At 35.4% G+C, this 21,002-nt stretch overlaps 1 protein-coding gene across 7 annotated transcripts in view; it reads left to right on the top strand.

Annotated features, from left to right (window-relative positions):
• LOC123710206 (protein-L-histidine N-pros-methyltransferase) overlaps positions 1–18,191 on the top strand; it is a 53,969-nt gene extending 35,778 nt beyond the window's left edge. For all 7 annotated transcript variants that reach the window (XM_045661970.1, XM_045661964.1, XM_045661965.1 and 4 more), the window contains 3 exons: positions 15,744–15,968; positions 16,521–16,696; positions 17,037–18,191. In XM_045661970.1, coding sequence (XP_045517926.1) covers positions 15,744–15,968; positions 16,521–16,696; positions 17,037–17,245 — 610 coding nt within the window. In that variant the 3' untranslated portion in view covers positions 17,246–18,191. The remainder of the gene's footprint in view (positions 1–15,743; positions 15,969–16,520; positions 16,697–17,036) is intronic.
• Positions 18,192–21,002: the final 2,811 nt, after the last annotated feature.

Below are 21,002 nucleotides of genomic sequence, written 5' to 3'. Positions count from 1 at the left end.
GAATCACAATCACACAAATTATTTATATCGAATTATTATACTACGACGCTTCACGTGGTCCCAGGTTGACTGACATATTGACACAGTATTGTAATAATTCGTCCCGATTTAATCCTATTTTCATTTATCCGTCTTTGTGAAGATGTCTGTCTGATAGTCACAGAGTTTTCATTTGATGAGAAGGCCTACCCAAATCATTTAATAATTAAATTAATGGTACAAACATTTTTTATATAATTAAATTTGAATGATTTTAAATACGGTCTATCTATTAATAAGGCACACAATATTTTAAGATGTTTTAACAGTAGCAACTGAAACTAAAACAGTGTTGGCCTAGCGGCTTCAGCGTGCGACTCTCATCCCGGTAGGTTTGATCCCTGGCTGTGCATCTATGTAGTTTCTCTCTATGTGCGCATTTATTTCGCTCCAACGATGAAGGAAAACATCGTGAGTAAACCGCCTTGCCTTAGCCTTACCCAAAAAGCTGACGGCGTATTTCAGGCACAGGAGGCTGGTCACCTACTTGCCTATTAGATTGACAAATGATCATAAAACAGATACAGAAATCTGAGGCCCCGACCTAAAAAGATTGTAGTGCCATTGATTTCTTTTTACCAACAGAAACTGCATTTTTTATCGATACGATTACTACCAAGATCTTCGATAGGACAAGAATATTTTGAACAACTCCTACACTACTAATAACACAGAAAAAGCGAGCGTCTTGTCTAATTGTAAAAAATGTAATCGAACACTTTTTTAGTTAATAGTGCTTCTGTAAACGGTGTCATTGACTTATGAAATATTCAAGTCGTGTGCATCTCTACGAATTTTGTTGGCCGCAACTTAATTTGCTTAGAACGGGGATAATAACTTTTCTATCTGATGACGGTTTAATTTTTTATTTATTTCCAATACAAATAGACCTCGTTTTTACCAATATTTACCAATGTAAAATATACATTTTAGTTTTCGTGTTATCCTAACTTCCTTATGTACCATTGATTGAAACCCCTTTACGGGTAAAGGCCTGCTCGAGCTTTTTCCAAATATCGCGGCTTTTTTCATCTTTATCCATTGCTTTCTTTCTTCTTTCCCCTCGCCTTTCCATATAGTGGACTTTAAGAACCAGTTTTTTTCTGTGAAGGTTCGTATATAAATAATAAAAAAGCCACTTTGGTTCCATTACATTTTTGTTGTTATACACTCAGTCTACGTTAGGTATTGTTATTTCCTGAACTTTCCATTTGGATCGGTTCTTTACTTCCTCCATACATTTCTCCCCAGAAACCTTTATAATGTCGTCCGCCAATTACTTTTGTGGTCTTTCCATATTTCTTTTTTCTGGAGATCTCCAGTTTAGCGGCCTCTTCGACGGTCCATCTTTTGTCTGTACATCTTGCAATGGCATGCCCTTTTCTATTTCAGTTTAAATTACAGATTAAATAAGTATTAAATAGGCATTCTCTGCTGCAACTTGAGATATATTAGAAATATCATTATTTATTTTTAAGACCCGTACCACTTACTACGTAAATTTGATTCGACAGTTAAAGGAATAATAACGATAAATGTTTTATTGGAAAAACTTGGCAGTAAGCGAAAGCACGATAGATTTTAAATATTTCGAGCTATCCAAAACAGTGGTCCTATAGATAACGTGATACGAATACATCTACTACTAAACTGGAATATGAAAGATACGTTTCGTTTGATTGTGATGGGACAACAGATCATGTCGCAAGTCTGCGATTGGTGTCATCAACAACAGTAACCTCTTCATTTAGTGCATTTCTCGATGTGGGCCTCCTCCATTTTCCACCAGTACGCTCAGCACGGGCGTCTCTGTATCTACTGCGAGCCAATCTCCTTGACGATGTCGTCAGTCCACCTAGTCGATGAGTAGCCTCGGTCTTTTGTTCCGCCGCGGTGATTGGTCTAAAGAAGCCGTTATCAAAATCGCCTTTAATCTCCCTGAAAAAGCCTTTACGTTACGAACTATCCAAATATATCAGAGCAATGGCGACACTGTCAGCTGCTTGTTTTATTAAACAATATCATTATAAATTAACAACGTTAAAATCAGTTAATACTAGTTTATTTAACTTGCCAATACCAATTACTTCCTGCCTAAGTCTTTCTTAGTATTCTCCACGTAATATCATAATTAATAAAAAAAAAATTAATCCTTATTTATTCCTTGAAACATTCATTCATTTTTACAAAAGATACACACACATTTATATTTTTTTGAGGACCTCTTATATAGTAAAAGCCCACCTTCCGTATTACTATTTACACATTAAATTAATGTTTAAAGATCTTTATTCTCACGACATTTTTTTATGGGAACTTAATTATTATTCGAATTAACGTCCCCATCGGACAGTTTTAATTATGTAACTTTAGTCTTCTGGGCTCAGAAGACTCTTTAATCCCGATATTTTTCATATCTTAAGAATAACTAATACAAAAAATCATTTGTTTCTTTTTCTTTAACCTTTTTACTCCGTTGACAACTCTAAAAACTTGTTTGGTAGCAAATTATAAATCGTCCATCCCTCGGATTCCCGTTACTCTTTTAAGACGGTAACAAGGCATTTGTTAGCGCTAGTGAGGTGGGTTTGGTGCTAATTCAAGCTCACGATGCGCAGGCGCAGGCCGCATCTCATTTACCTTATTAAGGCGCTCTGCGGCCGGCAATGTCGCTCAATGTCAGACTTGAAGTCGCATACTTAAATTCACAATCAAAAGAATAATTTATTCATTTATATGCGTTCCAGACCAGTCTGTTGAAAGGAAGCTGTATTTATAGAGATATAAATAGAAATAGATACTTATGTAACGGCTTTGGGTTTTCAATTTTTTTTATACTCTTCCAACTTGACCCGACAAACGTTATTTTGCCATATTACCATTAAACAGTAATAATATTTAAAGGTTAAAGTTTTAAAAAAGTGACCGGAAATACCCACTTAGCCAACTAAAAAACACTACGACCTATGCTCAGACCTACTACAGAATACCTACAGAATATACTTATACAAAAGCGGTCAAGCCGATTCAGAGGAGTTTGGTTACACGAGAATTTGTATAGTGTTAAAATTAAGTTTTTTTTCTATAACTGAACTGAACTGAACTGAGAACTATGGTGTTGTTTTATTTCTTGACCAAAATATTCGAAATCTTAGGAAAATAGATATATAATAGGTTCTTTAAAAATGATGAGATATATTAGTACCAGATAATAAAAAAGTTTTTTTTATATTTAAAATTATGTAATATATTTATATAACACTAAGACAGTAACAATACAGGAAACACTAAAATATTAATTATTTATTTATTTCCAATCCTTAATCAAGAAGAATACATAACCAATAAAAAATTTACACACGAAAAAGAAATAATCTAACTACTATGTAATTCGTTAACTAATATAATACAGCGAAAAATATGTGCAATCTTTTCAGAAGTTTAGTCCTATTAGCGAATTAACGACTGGAACTGCAAGAAATTCATAAATACAAAATAATTGTACTAAAAGCACAACATATCCTATAATATTTAGAATACTATTTATTGTAATTTTAGCTATAAAGCTTTGTCTTTTTCAGTCAAAATACGTTCACAATACGAAGGAATGTGATTAACTTATTAGTAGGTACCTGAACCATTTTGTATTGTTGTGCCCTTACATGGGTCATTGCAATGTACGAACTCCATGTATCCTTTATAATTTTATGATGGCATATACATTAAAGCTAACCTACTAATATATTTTTTAGGAAAATCTAACTAACACAACAACCATATGGACTTATAATTCTGTATAAATAAGTAAGTAATTACTATTTACAATGCACTCGTATTGACTAAGCTTAACTTCAGTAATGTATGCGCCACGTCATTACACTAGAACACACGAGTGCACCGAATTTGAATGCCCTCGTCTGGCCTCATTCGAATTGAGCCTGAATAAATCTAGAAAGGCCTTCGAGACCGCTGTAATGAGCTAATTCGGCATACGGGAGTAGCCTTCTGTCAAATACCTTTATTTCTATAGGATGAATTCCTTAGGGAGAGATCTATATATTCGCACTTCGTATTACGTAATACTTATAATTAAAATACCTTTAAACTTTAAATCAAATATAGAAAACAGGCTGATTAAATAGAGGTTTTATATGTTTTTTAACTAGCTGCTGCCCCTGAAGATTTGGTTTCGTCTTAATATGTTTTTATTAGCCTATCTTTTTAGTAGCTACATACAAACATATTTTGCTACCCCATATAGACTGCTCGCTTTTCCGCAATAAAAACCTATATACTTAATAAAACTATATTTTAAAATTGTTATTTTTTACAATTCAAGGCATAAATTAATAAATACTCGATTTCGTCCAGCTGTCTTCGATTCATATTTATTTATATGTAGATTGAATAATAAATTATTCATTATTTTACGATTTGGTACCTAATAATAATAATATCGCATTATATATCAATATTTTAATCTTTTCATGATAAGCTTTAGGAATCGCTATAATAATGTTGTCTTTATCAAGACAAATAAAAATGGAAAAACATGGATGAGGCTTTTACCCTAAAATTATGCAAAAACTGAAAAGAAAACAGCAACAAACTTAATTTTTTTTAAACTTATACTAACACAACTATTACTAATACAAAGGAATGTTAACTAACCACTTTTTGTATGGATTAATTAATAAAGCTTTATTAATAATAATAACGTTGCGTCCAATATATTAATAATCATAATTTACTATCTGTTACCAGCATAATGCTTATAAACGTCCATTTTTTTCTGATTTTTCACAAATTCTGTTATTAATTATCTACTTTATTAAAGATCTGATTCGTAGCCTCTGGTATATATAATTTAATGATTGGCTTAAAAAATGAATTTTAATTATTAACGCAGTTGGATAAAATAAATGTTTCACAGACTTTAATTCTGAATTATTATAGTTATCCAGTTCTATTAAAGTGCGTTCACCTACCCGTGATTTAGCAAAGGATACAATACGTTTACATATTTATAATGTAATTAAAATTATAGTTTCAAAATTTGTTCCAAAGTATTCCTTCAATACAAGCGTTGGAGAGTCATTTATGGTAAGCACGATTTTTGTGAAGTTTTGCAGTATTGGCATAGCTTGTTCCATTGTAATACAGTTAATTCCCTATGCATTGTGATACGGCGAGATTATCCATGTTTGGTTGCGGGAATAAAAACGATTATCTCGCGTATGTGAGCACCTTTGGTGGTAAAAACAATGTCCAGGCAAATAATGGCAAATAAATAATTATGCTCAGTTCAAATTGTAATTTAAAAAATCTTCTCTAATTTGAGATGAATCGCTTCTATAGTATGCAAGTAAAGGCAAGTATGTTGCCGGCGTTTAAATAATTGAATTGATTTTAATTATAATTTCCATGATTGTTCCTCTTTTAGAGTAAATAAAAAATTAGTAGAATTTTAGCTTGGTTTCCAGAGATCCTTTCAAACTCAAACTCAAAATAACTTTATTTATATATATAACCAAGTACGCTTATGAACGTCAACAGAAAAGATGTTAAATTGTTTCTAAATTTAGATTTACTACCAGTTAAGGGAGCAAGTTAAGGGGGTAGAGCGGGCATGATGAACTGGCAAGAAACTCTCCGCCACTGTTTTTTCTTTCATACTTATCTGAATTATTCAAAACTTATTAATTATTTTTCTGTTAGAGAGTAATTCTGTATTACTTTAAAGCTTACTTATCACAAATGTGAAAGTTTGAATATGGAATGTTTTCATAGTTTAATTAACATATAATTGTTTAGTGCATATTAACACAGCTGATGTTGTGTTATTTATAACTTTGCGACTCGACTTTAACTAAATTACTAAGTAAATAAACATACTAATTCCCTGTGAAAATAAAACCTCCCATCAAGACAATAGGTATTGTTTCTATGTAAATGAGGAAAGCGTCGTCCAATGGGCGTCTATAGAGGTAATTAAAAATTCAAATTAGAATCGTCCCCTCAGCGACGCGATTACCGAGCATTAATTACTTGCGACCAATTAAACGTTAGGGCGAATAAGCGATAAACGGACGGACCAATGGGGGAACGCCGCTGAAGTAAGGCGTAGTAATTAAGACGAAAGGGTTGAGTTTTCCGGGCGTGTCGTTTGGGCGTTTGATTGCACCCTAGTACCTACTAATGAACAACTCTAAGGTCCATATTTCAAGTCACAATCAAGTCTTGAGCGCTGGCAATGTTTAATGTCATACCGAGAAATGCTTTGACAGCCCTTGAAACTAGATTAAGATTTGAAATTCCATTTAAACCCATCTAAATATAAAGTGTCGATCGGCACAACTGACCATTTCAAAAGCAAATATTGGTTTTCTAATACAGCATCGTGTGTCTCCATAATTATACAATATTTTCCGCTTAAGGTACAAGGACCTCTTAGCCGTTCCAATCTTCGATTAATCTATCTACACCGCATTTAAATTACAATGCTTGCCACTATACAAAGGGTAGTAAAAGTAAAATCATCTTAAAAAGCAGCATGTTTATTTTGTCATTGTCTAGGCACCACCCACACTCGACGCGGACATAACTCTAACGCATATCTCAATCCGTCGCGTTCACCCTTCAAAGAAACAATAATGTAGGTTTATTTGCATGCACCTATTCATTGGAACGTAAAACAGATGTAGGTGGAAAGAATTGAGTTTTCGTTCGCGTCGCTTCCCCCGTTCTAAATGGGCCTTTCACGCACCTCACTACGACTCCAAATGCGCCACTATTTGCCTAAACGAGATGTTTTTATTCTCTTCCACTCAACATTCAATTCGCATTCGTGCAAAGATTAAGCGAATGTGTTATTAAAGCGATGGGATTACGTCAACTCTAGACGTTTCGAATTTGCAATATGAATTTTTATTTTTCTATGCTAATGTTTAATGGGTTAGGTAAGATTCGGGAATGATAAATCGATTGTTTATTTAAATTTAATCCGATGTTTTAATATCAAAATGTATACTAAACTTGTATATATCGAAGTTTTCGTATCGCAGTTATCTTATAACAGAAGTGCTTGTTGTAATGAAACTGTTTTTAATCTTTTTTAAATCATTGCCTATATCCATTTTTTGTTTGGAAACAAATAAAATCTTAACCATGAGTTGGTACTGATTATAAAGTTGTGATTAGTGTATACTTGTCAATAATTCGTGAAAATGTATTAATAAGGTGAATATGGACATCGTATGAAATTATGCATCAGTTTTGGGAAAAAAACTGAAACAAATATCTGAACATGAGTATGTTATTAAAGGAATAGATGAAGTGTAAATGATCGGACTCAGAAACTGGGCCTACATCCACCCCCGCCCGCCCGTCACCGACAGAAGAAAAATGCTAACACGCCCCCGCGGAAACTATTAGTTATTTCGGCACCCCCAACGGTCCCACGTATAATTCTATGGGTTATTTTTCACGTTTTCTTACCAGTAATACATGTGGATTAAATTTAGGACTCCCATGCATATAGTAAGTGAACGTTTTAATCATCTCGTTGTTACATCGCTTTTTCCTCCTCATATAATAGCAAGGAAGTGAAGGACGCGCGCAAAAATGTTGTTCATATTTCTCCACAACAAAGCTTACTTCTTACCAGCCACTATGTAGTTGAACAAGTTGCTTGCAATAATGGAAGCTTATGAAAAATTTAACTAGCACCACTCCGTTGTACATTACATAATACAAAGAGCGACACGACGTACCGGACATAGTTCTACGTACACAGACAAAGCACACAAACATGAGGTCATCTCCCCTCATTAGGTGGTTAGTTTTCCGGGCGTGTCCGCAGTCTCCGGTGCGGGGGGGCGCGGAGCTGACGGGAAGTTACTTAATTAATCCCCCAGCGGCCGCCATTGGCCGGCTCAGGGCGGTGGAAGCTCGCCCACGCGTTAATTGGGCGGCCGGCCCGGTCTTCGTCGGCACAATTAATGAGAAACTCTGTCTTACACCTTCATATAGATAGATCTACACTTCACGTCTTCGATTATACCTACAGACTTTAAATGAAACCCATATAAGTCGTATATCGTAACCTGGATAGCATGTTGCAAACAGTATGTCGTGATAGATCATTTAAAGTTTGTTTAAATTATAAATGCGATAGCTATCTAATTTACTTAATGTTTTTAATAAAGATATTTTTTTCGAACAGTTAAACCCTATATTGCTAAGCCAGTATAGGGTTAATAAATATCGTAGTTGGAGAGGAGTTGGCTGGAAACTAATATCGCTCTCGTCGCGTCAAGTGAACGTATAAAGCTCAGATTTAGCGAAGGCTGAGCGGGCGTGAACCGCCCAGGTAAAGTACCTACTTACTGCGCGATATACGAGGAAACGTAAATTATAATATTGTGTGTGCGGAGTTAACCCTCTCGCGTTCGTAGAGACCGTGTGTGCGGCGCCCGCTGAAAGAAAAGCAATTTCCTCGGGCGGGGGCCGGACGGCCGCGAGATGAGGGTGTGGGGTCTCGCGCGAATATAATTTTGTTCATTTTTTCATTCGGGCGAGTTAATTCGGCTTCGCGGCGTAGTCAGCTATTGATTAGGGCGCGTCTTACGTTTTTAATTTGTTTGCGCGCGCAGCCGCGATGCACCCGTCGAGATGAGATCCCAGCACCCACCGGAGCCCCCCCGGCCCCCTCTCTAATGAAGCCTCCGCTAACTACGGCCACTCTAATAATCACGCTCCTTTTCACAATCACGCTTTGACGACGAATGTTTGCTCCTTCTCCTAGCCGGCTAACTAGCTCTCAGCGCTTCGTTTGAGGAAAAACATTACATTTTCCTTTATAAATCAGGCAACGACTTGCAAAATTGTCTCTAATATTTATGGAATTGCCTTAAATATAATTGACGAAAATTCTTTAATATCCTTGTTACGTATAATAAGACTGATTTACCTACTTATTACCTACTATCGAGCTATTATTTAAAAACGCAAAATATATTGAATTTTATAATATACGTTAAGATGATTAAATAATAGATTAAGAATTAAAATTATTTTCTTATTTCTATTAAGGCATAGTATTGTCTTAACATAGCTTTTACACATCGAAAGAAAACAATTTTTTTACTATTTGTATTATTATAAACTTATTATTAAACCCGATAAAAAATTGTTTTCTTTCAATACATTTCAATTTCAACTATATTTAGCTCTTTAAAAATCCATTAACAGAGACGTCTCGTATATCTCCTTATAGCTGCTTAATAATTAATATGCACCTATATAGAGTAAGAGCGAGCTCATTGGTCATCCAAATCCCCCTATTCCCCCCGGGGTGAAGGGGGGAGCCTGTGAAACAACACCGCCTGTATGTGACACATTAGTAAATGAGAGTACATTCGTTACGGAGCATTCTCATTGAAAGCCTTTCCAGTGACGACTCGAGAATCAATGCTTTCCGTCGTAGTCTGGGGAAATGAAAACTCCATTGTTATAACCGTTAGTATTACTATCGATTGAAATAAATGCAGACATTCGAGTATTTATATAAAATTACATATTATGCATATTAACACAGGTTCTGTGGTTACACAGTTTTAATTACAAAATGTTAATTCATTCGAATTTTCATGATTCCTACACATTGATGCTTTAGACTTTGATTCCTTGGCAATTGTTGATACTATACATCGTCTAACGACACCCATTAGGTATACTTACTCGATCGCACTTATAAAAACAATTCAATAAATCGAAAACTATCGTCCCACAGCCATTAAAGCTCAATAACGAATGCTCTTCAGAGCTTACTTTGTTTTATCACTTTCATTTTATTGTTTTAATTTGTGAGGCTGCGCTATTTGCGTGCGCGCAGGGCCACGCCTACCCCGCGTCGGCCAATCACGACCCGACCCGACCGAGACGCGCCGGTCACACGTCATGCGACAATGCTCATTGTTTTAATGCAGTGATGCCAACTTAAACATCTAGGCACTTTGACACCTACCCATACTATACACTAATTAATTTAGTAATATGTAGTATTCGTTTATGTAATAGAACAACTTTGACAGACAAATAACTTTTCATTGTTAATATTTCTTCTTCCTGAACCGACCTTCTCCGACCTGAACTAGAGGTTGTACTGTATTTCTAAGGATATAAATGCTCCTTTCAAAACACGGTAACCATGGTAACAACACGGTACTATCTAAGGTCCAAGTTTAATGTTGCTTTTGAATTTGAATTATGTATCGATTGACAGAGATTTCGTTAAATTTTTTATCAATTTTTTTTAATTCGTTTTATTATGGCACTAGTTTATGGCAGTTTCAAGTGAAATGTAGTATACGCGAAAAATACAAAAACATAAAAGGTAACATAGGGATAAGCTAGTTAAAAACTAAATATTGATGGCCATATCTTGTTAATGTAAACATTAAATCTTAATATTATTATTGATTTATCAATTTTAATCATATTAGCTTGAGTCATAATCTTTATTATAGCCATACTTATTTTATAATATATTTCATGAAAAATACGTTCTATTTCACATGGCAACACTGTTGAAACTATTTTGTTTTAGTCTGGTCCCTGTGGCTCCCACAGAGCGATAATTTCAATGTCACGTATTGTGATTTTGCGATTCCTCTAAGAGAATAGCGTTCGCGTCAGATCTCAATGAGCTATAAACCAACGTCCAAGAAGCTATTTTCAATCTTCACACGTTTTAAAGGTTATTGTGTTTAAAGGTTCATTGTCCGCCTTAATCATTATGGGCTTGTATTCCAAAGGATTTTTCAACCTAGATCTGGTTTATAGTTATATTTTTTATAGGTTTGATATATAATGTTTAAAGAGAAACTCAATATACGAACGAGATACACGTCACCATCAGCCGTCCCAATTTTAGTCTACTATGTTCATTATGCCCTTTTGAATTGGTTAAACGCGCTCCTATTACGAATTTTATATATATAGCCTAGTTGCCAATGTATTCCTGGAAGATTATTCTCGATAAGCATAGACTAGCCAGGCTATTAGAAGCAGCAGTTAAAAAAAGACATTTCACCAATCGCCTGGGAAAGCTAGCGGCTATGCCTATGCTTATTTTCACAATACAACGACGCATAGACAACTGTCAAATTAAGAGAAATAAACAATTGAATTACTTGTTTTTTTTTAAGTTATCTTAGATGTGTAACCAAAATATTAAGTTTTTCCATGTATGTTGTATGATTAGTCTCAATTAGGTAGCAACCTATGTGGATATTTTGATGAACTTAAATAACTGGTTTTAATAAACTCTAATCACGCTAGTTAAAGACTTTTATCACACTCGGTACTTAGCTATTTTACTAACAATATGCTTCCAAGGGGGAGGTAATGAAATTATTTTAGACAAGGTGCCTTTGTTGGGAAAATAATTTTTGACAACAATTATAAATAACTTAAATGTTCTTATTATTATGGCGTTATGATATTTAATACGACATTTTCATGCCTATTTTAAATGTCTGATTGTGCTGTTTTTTATGGTCAATCAATCTAAATGTACTTATACAAACACACTATGTATTATAAACATACTTTATAGAAAATATACAGCTGAAATGCTTATACAAATTCCGATTCTAGGAAGGCACTTGAGACGCCGTAACGAGTAACTAATATGGTTCATGATTCCATCGCCCTAAAATACATAGTCCATGTTTTTCAAGATTCCCTTATTAAATCTACCCCTAGTTTTACTATAATAATTGCGTGCTTAACTTGTTTATACACTCCAACTGTTCACCTTCGTAACAGGTAGAGAAAATATATTCCGACATAGATTATCGAAATGAAATAAAACTATAAAAAACTTGAATTAAATTTACAACATAATAAGTCTTTAAGAGCGTTGTAAAGGAATAAAATGGAAACTCTTTCACTTATATAAGAAAGCCTTATGTCGCACGAATAACATTAAAGGGGAAAACTAAGCAATTGATAGTAGAAATGGGCAACGAAATAGAAAAATATCGTGGAAAGCATTCGTGGCGTGGTAAAATATTCAATCAGGGCAATTCGGGTCCGCGTATAAATTCGGCCCGGCCATTATTTGTACCGCGTCGCGACCGTATCGCTACCTACATTGATAGTCGTCATTTTTCTACTCACTATCGTTAATATTTTACGGGTGCGTGTCAACGGTTTATGGGCCCACTCTTAACACTAAAACGTTTTGGGCCTGCTCTCTTTGTTTATAAAATTTCACCGCCCAATTTTTTATCGTCCATCGACTACTTGAAAGCCCCTCTGACACGCAGTTTGAACTTTTGATTGTACCTGTTTGAGTAGAACGTTATAACATGGTTTATTCCCATCTCAAATGAATATGTCATAGCTGAATATTCTCATCAAAAATCTTGATAAATCTACACAAAAGCAATCAAAAGAATTTCCATCTAAATCCTTAGTTAAATACGAAAATTTCATTTGAAGAATAAACGAGTCTCGGTAATTTTCCGTCGCATTAAACAACGGAGACGCTGAGAAAGCGTGTCATATACTTAATTTATATATAGAAGGGCTTGGAGACATTAAGGACGAATGGGTTCTACCTAACTGTAATTATCCATCCAAGTTTGCGAGCTCAGGAAAAGAATTGCTCTCCTTTGTATGTGAGTGGGGTGGTCGGGTGGCGGGAGGGCTGGGTAGGCTCACATGGGACGCGCTCTAATGAGGTGCCTGAAAGCGACAATGTCTTTGAGCAAAGCAAATGTGTAGTTATCTACATACGTAGGGGAGGAGTTCTATTTCAAATGTGAGTACCTACTGCTGTATTTTGTATGTACCGTTCATTATGGGCCATAAATTATGTTGAAGTATTTAAATAGAGTTAATGGTTTTGTAGAGACAGTGTCAGTATCATGAAATGATAGATAAAGCTCTCCGTTGTAGCTGTTAAGAGGTAATGAAGAAAAAATCTACTATAAACGATAAAAAAGTTATCAGTATCGACAAAAAATTTGGTGATGTCAAAAGTAAATATAACGGTGAACATTGTAAAGTCGTAAGAGTTGGGGAGTAGATTGGATCGGATGGGCCGAGGTGGTCCGCGACTTCCGCTCCGGGCCCGGTTTTAATTTCCCGGGGCGGGTGGCGTTAAGTTTAAACGCCCGGAGATGAGTCGCACACGTACTAATATCATGCACGACCCGGGCCGTCGCCATAGCGACGCACACTCAAATGACGTGTGTGGCACGGCCCGGGTGTGAGATGGGGGTAATATGATTTGAGCGGCCCCGGCGACACCCCGCCCGCTTGTTTGCTCTCCGATGCAATCGCGATACGACCGCCCCCCGCTACTACATCTCGCCTTCGGTAACCGCATCGGATTCCCTGTTGCAGCCCGCTCTATTGAAATAGATACAGGACTAGACACCTACAGCTACGACACGTTTTGTCGCCCCCAATTTGGCCTCGATGTTACCTCTTTACACAACGACCAGTGGCATTATGAAAAGTATTTGAGGATATAATTTTGACTGTTGATATAATGAAAATAACTAACTTGCGCAGACTTGGCGAATTGTTTTCTTAATTCTATGTAACACGTCGTTTGTTCCAGTCAAACAATGTCTTACTTTTATTAGTGTATATTCTGTATGAATATTCCGACTGGTCATTTAATGCAATTATACATATTTTAGGCGCCTTAAGAAAAAAACAATGAACATGAGTATAACAGTTCCCTCGACATTTTCATGTAGTGTGGTCGGTGACAATTACACAGTGTCAACGTCCATAAGTCCAGCAAGCGGCCTCATGTATCATGTATAGCACGTTGTGAGCTGTGAACGCCACGAAACGACACAATAAAGCAATCAATTCGCAGCTTCAGTGAGTGCGAGGCTGTCGCAAACGAGCACCTCGTCATGTTACCGATGACACAACGAATTCACACATTCATTAATACGAACAAATAAATTACAACTACATTTAAGAATTCACAAAGTGATTTATCCGACATTATCTAATTGACTGCCATTATTGTGATATTCCTGTCATAAGCCGAAAGCTAAGTTATTTGCCCATAAAGGATTTATTTTGAAATAAGTCGATACCAAAACAGTTTTCATTTCGAGTAATTGCGGCGCTAACGCCAGCGGCTCTAGTAATGTCGAGCGTGATATATGCCTTGCTCACTAATAACAGAGCCTGGCTTTACGATTACAGCTTTACCTGGCAAAGCCGATTGGTATCGATCCGTGCGACGTCCGATCTCAACTAATGAGTAGAGGATTTGCTAGTCATTATCCACTTTCGACGCTAGCCCGCGGCGGGATGAACACGTCGCGACGCCAAGGGCATTTAATTTTCTGCGCTTTAGAACTATGAGGTTGATTCTTTTACCACAGATTATATATATTGGCGTAGACAATCGGTTTGAAGGACAAACCGTTTAACAAACCATAGACAAAAGATATTTGATTGAGAATAGACATCGTTAGGTCGAATATTTATTCAATTTTTTTGACCAATAAAACTAATTTAGACTTATTAGTTTATTAATAATACATAATTGTTATAACGCTATTGTAATAGTTTCTTAGTATATTTTTATACATACAGTTTATATTACACATATAATGAATTGTATTATTTCACCAACGACATGATCAGAATAAGCCAGCAATTTCTCTGAGCTGTGGCTTTGAATAGCTCGCTTTGTAATTCTCGGTAATTGCAACTCCGCCAATAACTTTTAAGGCCACAGTGCAATTGTCAGCAAAGGATAATTTAGATTCCTTTCCGCAAGCGGGTTAAATTAAAAGGATTGATGCAACATTGTTATTTGAACAATTAAGGCGAAATTGGCTACGCCACGTCAGCAATATCGCCGGTCGTGTTCAAACCGCACCACGCTCTTAGCGGTTAGTTAGATTTCTCCATGAAATTAGCCCTTTCAAATGTACCGGTTTTGTATTAATGAACGCGGTTTGATGGCCGCGTTATTAGTTTATTGTTAATAGGGTGTGAGGTTTGTACACTCCAGTACTTGTTCATTCGCCTTCTTTAAGTGTATAAAAATAATTGTATAACTAAAACATAGAGCATGTTTTAGTTATAAAGGAAAGTTTTAGTAATAATTTGTCATCAGGTCTATGAAGTACATGTCCTTTAATAGTCAATCGTTATCAACACTGTTTGTGAACCAATGACTTTATTGCCTTCCATTTCGTGTTCATTCTATTTGTCAACATAGATTGTAGCTTACAATTACATCGAAATTGGATTTGTCGTTATAGCTTGGTTCAGCACAGAGAGTTCCCAATGATCCATCAGAAGTCTACTGAATTCCACAACTCAGCTCTTTTAAGGCACTTTCTGCCACGCACCACCTCTTCGTGGAACCATCTGGTAGAGGTATCCGAACTCATACTTAGGCAAAAAAGATCGTACCATTGCCTGAAAGGTCGGCAACACATCCGCTAGTCCCCGGCGTTGCAGGTGTCCTTGGGCGGTGGACTACTACTTGATTTCACTACTCTCTCCGTAAAATGTCTATGGTAATCAGTATCAGTTTTACTAGTTTATAAGACGGTTACAAATAACTATTTTAATAATCACATTTTATTTTTTTGCCTTTTGAATGTATAAAAGCCACACTAACCAATAAAAAAATGTTTCAGGTGGCTCGGTCGTGGTTCAATGTTCGTGTTATCCTCAGCTCAGACTAGAACACTGCTGAGCCGCGCTCGCGCTGGCCGAGGCGGGATCGACAGGCAATCTACGCTCGTCGATATCGGCGCGGGAGACGGTGAAGTAAGCCGTAGATACGCAGACCTGTTTGGTACAAAGTATGCCACCGAGATATCTGCCTCTATGAGGAAAGTGCTCAGTGGCAAAGGGTTTACGTGAGTATTGTCTATCACAATTATACTCCAGTAGCTGTAGTATTAATGTCAAAACGTGCAAATTTTTATGGACCTTGGCGTCATATTTCTGCACCTGTTTCAAAAAATGACATGATTTTAGGCCTGAAACTAGTTTAATATACATATATTGTTCCATTACGTACGTGCTCAGGGCTGATACATGAGACACCAAGCCAAGACTTCAAGAGGACATATAGTTAAGGAAGGCCTCAAATCAATGATTTACTTCTGTACGAGCCATTTTGCGTACTTAGTCAGGCTGGCTTTTATAGTTTAAGCGCGACGATTACGTATAACCTAACGAAAGTACTCTTTTCAACGTTTACGTTTCATAGCAATCAATATTCAATTAATCAGAATTTATTTCTTTGTGTTTACACAGTGTCAATTTAGAGTGATAATAAAATTATCTATTGTGTTAAGCATCCTATTGCCCCCGGAACCGTAAAAGTTTACTTAAATTTACGCAACATACGTAAAACGTAATGTTAATTTTATCATTTATAATATTTTATAATTCACGCTTTTCAGTGTGCTAGACGTGGAAGACTGGTGGAAGGGTCAAAAGTTCTCTTGTGTGTGCATGATGAATTTGGTAGACCGCTGTATGAGACCACGGACTATGCTGCAGCAGGCCAGGGAAGCGCTCGCCCCAGACGGACTGTTGTTGCTGGCTCTTGTATTGCCATATAAGGCGTATGTTGAAGGTCTGTAAAGTTTCTACGTAGCAAGATTTATCATCAATTACGCTCTTTCGAGAACATTTTTAATACATACCAGACGATATTTCGCTCATTAGCCTTCTTTTAAAACCTAGTTAATAGATAATAAATTCACTATAATTTGTACATGTATCAGGTAAAGCGGAAAATATTACACCTGAGTGAACAATTTATACTCATTAAGTTAAATATTAACCTTAGTTAAGTAAACCCAATTACAAATAACAATTTAACCTCAGCGCCTCCGTAATTTTCATATTATATATTGTACTAAACTTTTCATTTATTTGTTGATTAACAAAAAAAAATTAACAAATAATTCCAGCGACATCAGACCATAAGCCAGAAGAAAGACTGCCCATAACAGGCATCACATTCGAAGAACAGGTCTCCTCGTTTGTGGAGTTCATGCGGGGTTTGGGCTGGGAGATCGCTAGTTGGTCCAGAGTTCCATATCTTTGCGAAGGAGACTTTGCACAGGCTTATTATTGGCTTGACGACTCTATATATGTCTTTAGACCAATTGAACCTTAAATCACCTATGATTATATCCTATATTTATATGCCTTTACATCTATGGAAAAATACTTGAAGTGGTTTTGGACACATATTTCAAGGTACAATACATTCAGCTGTCTCATTCCATCACATGGTTAAATACAATTTGGCGGAAAGAGACCAATGAAGGCTTTAGTGACTGTATTATATGAATAAGGGTTAAATACTGAGTTTAATAACTAGTTTGAAGTATATTTGTATTCAAATGATGCCAACGTGTATGAGCAGCGCACAAATAGTACAAACTAAAGTGGACATTCCAATTAATTAAGACACTGATTATAAAGGCGTCATTATCGAATAAAAAAAAATTCATTTCGAATAAAATAATTAGATTATTTCGTCTAGGTTCGATATAAAAAAAACTGATAACATTCGTATGGTTCTGCATTACACAGCTATACGGTAATAATACGTATACGCACGTATTAATACGTATACCACTTCAAATGCTACTAAAACGGACCATAAGAAATTTCAACCAATTTTTCAGTTCATTAATTATCCCTTGACGTCACTCCCTCTACCCGATAAAGTACATCGAAAAACTGATCAATGAGTATTTTAAAAGATTATCTTAGTAAATTGGGTAAACTAACATTATTATACTTATATTCTTCATCGATGTTTAAAATTAAGCACTCTCAAACTATGTGAAACTATGATATTTAAAATATCTTTAAAATTCTAGATGTGCTGATAATTGTTTTGCATAACCATGAATGTTATATTATTTGAGTGTCAAATTCCTATTACGTACGATTAACATAACAACATTAAAAGTACTAAAGTGTTTTCTTATTCAATTATTTATAAGTTCAATAGCTATTTGCAAAGACACTAAGTTAATAAGATTTCATGTGATCAAATGTGGTCATCACCATAGTAATTTCATGAAATGGAATGTTTAAGAATATCAGAATGATTTATCAGATCTCATATGTTACTCACCTTCGTACATCCTATAAACATTGTATTTTTAAGAAACATTATATGCTTATTGTTATATCTTTATGCGAAATGTTAAAATCATTCCTTATTTCATAGTTTTATTAATACTAATCTGTCAATTATGTTAGCCGTGTATGTGTCGTAAAATAATTCATACTGTGTCGTTCTCAAGTTTTTGAAAATTAGTTTATGAGGAATCAGATTAATAAATTTATATGTACTTTATATCTTTTTTTCTTCTCACTTTTCCGTTATGATCGAAAATATAATCTTATTCCAGTAAGTGCTCAATAGCAATTTAATACTGTATGATCAATATTAGTTCTGTTTTCACGGGAGTATTTCCAAACACATTTTATTCCTTCCTTTAACCTTCAAGAAAAGAGCGTACAAATTCTTAAAAGGCCGGCAACGCACTCGCGAGCCCTCTGGCATTGAGTGTCCATGGGCGGCGGTATAACTTAACATCAGATGAGCCTCCTGTCCGTTTGCCCCCTATTTTATAAAAAAAAATGGTTTTCGCAAAGACCATAGCCTAAAACACATTTTAATGACGTTGAAAAGATAGTTCTGTTTATTTATTTCAATTTGCATTCAATGTATAGAACACAATTTGTACAATATGTTTTCCTATAGTTTACCCTTATGCGAACGTATTGAGTGTGACCTCACGACATCAACTGCAACGAATCTGATTCGTTGATATTTTGTAGGAAAGGTTAACCGACCTCTTCACATGAAAACTTCCATTGAAGCGATGTAAAACCAATAATTTGTTTCGAAGGACCCTTCAATACCCTGGAAAAGTATGAATCCAGGCCTTATGATTGGTAGAGTAGAGGACGAAGGTAGTTCATCTTAGGTACTTTAAAAAAAACGAGGTTTTTCAAATCAATTCATTTATTTTAAGCACTGTCTCCGTTACTTTAAAATATATACGTAAATTACATGGCAAGGCCGATTACAATACAATTAGTTACATCTATACATGACACCGTCTACACACACTTGTAGAAAAACTGTATTCATCTCACTAAATGTTTAGAATACGCAAAAAGTTACTCTGTCAACTAAATTACAACACAATTGCAGAGAAATTATGACTCAATAAAAATTAGTAAAGGTTTTCGTAATTAGTGCAAAACAAGGAGTCTAAACAAAATTCCAAAGTGTTCGGTACAAGTGTGTATCAGACCCAATACATTAATTTTGAAAATCAGACTAAAAATAAAGCCAAAAACATTCTAATTTTATCACAGTTTTAAGATGCCCAGATTGTAAGAATACCAAAAGAAAATGCTTACATCGATATTAATCACTACAACTACATTTGTATATAGTGAATACATTTTAAGCAAATAACGAAATATACTAAAAGCTCAATAAGAATATACAAAAACAACTGAAAGTTATAGCTACATAAAGAAATTGTGCGAGATTACAAAATCTATTTTGTATAAAAACGATATGTTCCAACTGCCACCGCTGAAATTAATTTTGACTAGAAATACATTAATACAAGAGATTCGCGTAGGATTTAATACTTATTTCGAGTAATTAGTGAAACTTAGATCTATTGACGGTAGCCTCCTATTAAGATGCGATTATACTAACTTCTATACTACCTTCAGTAGTAACTAACTTCAGTATATCCAATACGTTTTTGATATAGATACAGGAGTCATACTTAACCTTAGGCCAGTATTCACTTTGATTAGTGATTAGTGCAGGTGTGTAGTGTTTTTGGCTTAGTAAATTCAGTAGTCTGTAGTAGCTGTCAATCAGCAAGTATGGATGAACATCGAGAAGCGTGCTTGCAATTGGAAGAAGTACTTAAGTATTAAACGCGGTGCTATCTGAAACTGAAGAACTTTTGGAAGCTGAACTTGCAAGACCGAGAAAAGTATGGGTTCGAAAATGGTTTAATAGACCCATTCATGGCGCAAGCTACCAACTCTTTAAGGAACTGGGAGCTGAAGATACTACGGAATATTACTTTGCTCTCAGGTTGACCGAAGAGTCCTTTAATATACTAGTAAACCTCGTTGCACCCGTCATACAGGAGCTTTACAGGCAAAAGTAAAATTGCACGCCACTTTATACTTATTGGTTAATGTTTAATGTAAAAGAGCGGTTGTTGTTAGAATTGTAAAGGCATTCATATTTTACATACTCTTGCACTAATTTGTAGGTTATGTCTTCGGCCCACTTCGCCATTTTTTTAACAATAAAATGACATGTTTTGACAGACACTATGCGAGTGAGGGGGAAGGGTGACGTCACTACTACCTGCACTAATCACTTGCACTGGCATCAATCAAAGTGAATACAGGCCTGTAGGTCTCGACCAAAGCTCTACCAAAGTTCGTGTGATGTCAAATCAATCAATCCTTACATTACAACCTCTATAAAGACAGCGCCAAACTATATTTTATAACTCCTAATAAATGTGTGGTAAATTGTATGATTTAGATGAAATCTATGAGAATATGGTTTGACTATCAAGACTTCATTAAACTATCATAAGTTTCTCGCTTAATAAGTAACAATCTACTTGGGCTATAACAAATATTCAGAAGTTACGTCAATCTTTACGGAAATAATCGTAATGTAATGGTATGGATTTTAATAGTAACGTCAGATACTTTTATATATAATGTACATAAATATAGTTTGGCCTATCTGTACGACTTACCTAATACAAAATAGGCTATGCCCCAATTATTGCACTTGAATTTTCACGAAATTTTGCAGTTACGTGATGTTTTGGAAGAAAAGCGTT

Source organism: Pieris brassicae, chromosome 5 (assembly GCF_905147105.1).
Source record: "Pieris brassicae chromosome 5, ilPieBrab1.1, whole genome shotgun sequence".
In the NCBI taxonomy this organism is placed as follows: Eukaryota; Metazoa; Arthropoda; class Insecta; order Lepidoptera; family Pieridae; genus Pieris; species Pieris brassicae.
Note: the sequence above shows the minus strand (reverse complement) of the source record. Positions and strands in the feature narration are given on the sequence as shown.